Source organism: Polypterus senegalus, chromosome 6, assembly GCF_016835505.1.
Source record: "Polypterus senegalus isolate Bchr_013 chromosome 6, ASM1683550v1, whole genome shotgun sequence".
NCBI classification, from domain to species: Eukaryota; Metazoa; Chordata; class Cladistia; order Polypteriformes; family Polypteridae; genus Polypterus; species Polypterus senegalus.
In genome coordinates, this window is record NC_053159.1 from 132279102 (window position 1) to 132283726 (window position 4625).

At 37.1% G+C, this 4625-nt stretch overlaps 1 protein-coding gene across 1 annotated transcript in view; it reads right to left on the reverse strand.

The window, feature by feature from the left end:
- Positions 1 to 2167: 2167 nt before the first annotated feature.
- rpa1 (replication protein A1) overlaps positions 2168 to 4625 on the reverse strand; it is an 82759-nt gene continuing 80301 nt past the window's right edge. The window contains exon 17 of the mRNA XM_039757215.1: positions 2168 to 2616. Coding sequence (XP_039613149.1) covers positions 2515 to 2616 — 102 coding nt within the window. The 3' untranslated portion in view covers positions 2168 to 2514. The remainder of the gene's footprint in view (positions 2617 to 4625) is intronic.

The following is a 4625-nucleotide window of genomic DNA, read 5'->3' on the forward strand; positions in this document are numbered from 1 at the left end:
AAATGCAGATCTCTACAAATACTGTATATAATTATATTTACTGTAATTACAAATATAAAACATAAAAATAACTGGTGACATGAGTATTCAACCCCCTCAATATTACACACCTAAATCATCACTGGGATGGCAATTGGTTTTAGAAGTTCCATAATCAGTTAAATGTAGAATGCAGATCACCGGTCAGTAATCGACGGGTTTCAGTTGATAAATGCAGTTTATGTGGAAGGTCCAGTTTGTGCAAAGGTATTATCATCACCTAACCTACACAAAGATGACAAAAACAAAAACACACTCCAAGAAAAGGTGACTGAAAAGCTAAAGTGAAGGGATGGGTACCAGAAAATACCCACATCAGTGAATATCTCTTGGGGTCCAGATAAATCGATCATTAAGGCATGGAAGTCTGTGGCTCAGCTGGAATACAGCAGGTTGTCCACAAAAACTGAGTGATCATGCAAGATGATGACTAGTGACAGAGGAGTTGCAAACTACAATGATTATAGAGGCTGTGTATGCAACTGCTGTTGCTCAGGTACTTCACCTTTCACAGCTTTATGGAGAGGATGAATAAGGCGGCCACTTTTTTTTTTTTTTTTAAATATAAAAGGCAGAACAGCCCGGCTATTGTTTTTTTGGAAGGCACATAGGAAACTTTGAAGTCAGCTGAAAGTCTAAAAGATTAAAACAGAGTCTTCTTTTGGCTGTCAAACAAAATACCATGTTTGGTGAATGTCAAAGAATGCACATTATCAAAAAAACACCATCCACACTGTGAAGTGCACTGGTGGCAGCATTGTGTTGTGAAGATGCGTTTCTACAGCAGGCACTGAAAAACATCTGACGGTGGAGGGTAGAATGAATGCTGTAAAACACTGGAAAATCCTGGAGGAAACAATGAAGCAGTCTGCAAGAAACCTGCACGTTTGGAAAAGATTCGTCTACCAGCAAGCCAACACCATAATGCCAAAGCTACACAACAATTATAATGTCCTGGAGTTTGAGTCAGATGTCAATCCACTTAGGAATTTGTAAACACTGACCTCCATGCAACTTGACAGAACATGAGCAGTTTTGCAAAGAAGAATGGGGAAAAAAAATTCAGCATCCTGATGTGCAAAATCGAGAGAGTCCAGTGCACACAAGTCATGGCTGCCAATGGCACATGTACTAAATACTGACTTGAGTGGGATGAATGCTTATGTGATCAATAATTATGTTTTATAACCATAATTAAATTTAAACCACTTTGCAGCTATCCGATTTCAGTTTGACATTTTTGTCTGTTGATCATGCCCAGAAAAGAAAAACTAAATTCACTGCGATTCAATGTCGTATAATAATAAAATGTGTAAACTTTCAAGGGTGAAAACAATTTTTCTTGGCACTGCACATCTTGAAATCTAAAGTGGTCCTATAGTGTAATTCATTGCTCTTTTGATAATATGGAAAACTGTCAAAATACTGACCATATTATAAAGTTTCTGACCATAATAACAAAATAGAAAGCATCAGTATCAAAAAAATCCATTCTCATGATCACATAGGATTTCCTTGCCAAAAGGGGTGCCAGGCGAGTTAGAGAGACTCTAGCATAAGGAAGAGGTCCGTCTTCGTTTTCAAAATGCCCACCTAAAAGCACATTACACAGCCACCCCCACATCTCATATGCAGTCCTCTGATAGTGTAACACACAAGCCGAGAGGAGCTGCTACACATCACATCAGTTTACCACAGCAGGAAGTTATGCTTATTTCCTTTAACACTTTTGTAATTCTTCAGAGTTAAGTCATTTTAGGATCTAAGAAAACGTCTTTTGTACAGTAGACCTATGTAAATTGACTGTGAAATTTTTAATTGAGAACATTAGACAGAAAGCATTTAGTGTCCCACAGTGAACCTGATTAAGCAGGTTTGAGAATTTTATTATTCAATGCACGCACAGGATTTGACAGCTATGGAAGTTTAGTTCATGAGCCCATATTCAAGCTTTCACCAAGTGAGGTGGACCTTTGAAAGAAACTGTAAACTGCTTGCTTTTAACTGCAGACATTCAAAAGTAAATAATCATACATTTACATTTTCTCTGTTTAGACCTTAAACATTTACAATCTAGACAATGTAACATTGAAGATTGAAATTACAATAAAAAGGCAGGAAAAATACATAGAGGGCATTTTTACTTTATTATTGCTTAACATGTACAAACTATACATTACATGGGCAGAAAAGGTAAAGCAAACCTATGCACATTGAAACTAAAGATGGAGTAGGGGTAGAAAGAAAAAATAAAAATCTAAAGAAGTGCTTCAAATGGCAACTGTGATAACATTTAGATGACATTAGTGATACAAATCAGAATTTTAATATGCACTTAGTCCATCTAAGTGTAATTTCACTCGCATACTCCAATATTAGTCCCCCCCATCTCAAGCACAAAGGGAGAGCCTCAATTCACACAAAGACCGAAGACATACATACATACACACCCTGCACAGTAGCTGCACCACTCTACTACACTGCTAACTTTCGGATGTTCATAATCAGCCGTTTGCTGTATTCTTTATGGTCAATTGGTTTCACATCCAAGACTGTTGCTTTAATTCGAGACTCATCCTGTAAAGAAAAAAAAGAAGAATTGTAAATGGAAAGAACAAATTTAAAAACACAAAGCAGCAGAAGATTCTAGGGGGAAAAACAAGTGATGAAGTAAACGCATAAAGATGATACATTAGCCTTCATAAGTTACATATTTACCATTCCACCCCCCACCCCCCCATACACATACACCAAGTTGCCAAATTATTTTAATATCTGGCCTTCGCTGGTAAGTGACGACTCATTTTGGGTCAGTACAATATGTGCACACAATGTAGTTAAACCAGGGAATGAATCATTTATTTCTATAAGTAATACAAACAAATAAACTGTCCGATTTAAAGTAGCTTTGAATACAATGTAGAACTGAAGTCCAGATGTGCAGGCATACGTATAACAAGAGGAGGAATTACACACACAACAGTGTCAAAGGTATACAGAGAATAGCCAACAGCTGACCTGTGGCAGAACACAACACATTGATAAAATTGGTCATCGATCAATGACACGCCGCTTGCTAAGAACTGAGCACAACAGTGGTTAAAAAAAAGAAGTATAATAAATCAGAATGCAAAATTAGTCACACCAATTTATAACACAGGCAATGAACAAACTGATTTAAGCTTTAATTGGCAGATATTCCAAATACTGTAAGGTGCAGAACGTCATCTTTCCTGATATGTTCAGATTCACTCTAAAGCAGGGGTGTCCAAACAACAGCCTTTGGTCCATTTTTAATTGGCCCACAGAAAATTCTAAAAATCTAATGAAATATGGCCCACACACGAAACTTGTTCTTAACTGTATTGTGCTTTAACACAAGGTGGAGCTACTGTATTGATCAAGGCAGTATCTTTACAAACAAGCGCAACCAAAGAACAATTTTGCTACGGGTGACCAAAAATGGCAGAACCAAAGAAACACACAATAGCAAGTGAGTGCAGAAAATTTCAGACATGGTGGGAAAATGAATATTTCTTCCTAGAAGTCAAGGGCAAGTGTGTCTATTTGATCTGCAATGAAACTATTGCAGTGATGAAAGAGTATAATATATGTCGACACTACGAAACCAAACATCCGACCTACACATCCTACACTGGTGCTGAGCAAGAACAGAAAGTTAAGCAAATGGCAGCTAGTCTGCTAGCTCAACAGTATTTTTTTCCGTACTAACAAAATACAAGAAAAAGCCACATTAACCAGTTACGAGGTAGTGCAACTCACTGCCCGACACCGGAAACCTTTCTGAGATGGTGACCTCATAAAACAGTGCCTTACTAAAGTCGCAGGAATAACGTGCTTGGAGAAAATGCAGGAATTCAACAACGTTCGCTTGTCCAGGAATGCAGTTGTGCATGAAATTGAAGATTTGTCAGCTAACTTAAAACATCAAGTGTCAGGTAAAGTTTGTACTTTTGATTTTTGTGATGAGAACACTTTATAATGCAATAAATGAAAACCCATTAATGGAGAGCTGTGATGTTTTTTCTTTAAGCATATTCAATTATGAAGAATAATTTACCTATATTTGATTTTGCTAGCTTAATTACACAGGAGGCGAGGCAATATACCTCACCTCTATAGTGTGGCCCAGCCCTTCATATATATTTCTTTGTAAGTGGCACCCAGTGGAAAAAAGTTTGGACACCCCTGCTGTAAAGAAAGATCCAATATTTGGCACAAAATAGAAAAGCCATAAAATCCATTACCGTTTAGGATGGAGTCTTTAAAACTGTGTGGATTATGTTTTTCTTAGGCACAGGATAACATAAGTTGAGTAAATTTTGGAGGTAACATTATATCTAAACATCTCTGCCAATGAGGTACATCTCCTTACGGAAGTAGCACCTGTTAAACAGCTTTGAGAAAACCAAGCTTCACACAAGGTTGAAAAAAAATCAAATGATATGGTCAAAAATTTTGATTAATGCAACACCTCAATTTCTATAAAAAAAAAAAACAAAACTATGAGACGGACGAAGATAATCAGACACGAGATCCATGATGAGCTAATGGTTAACTATGTG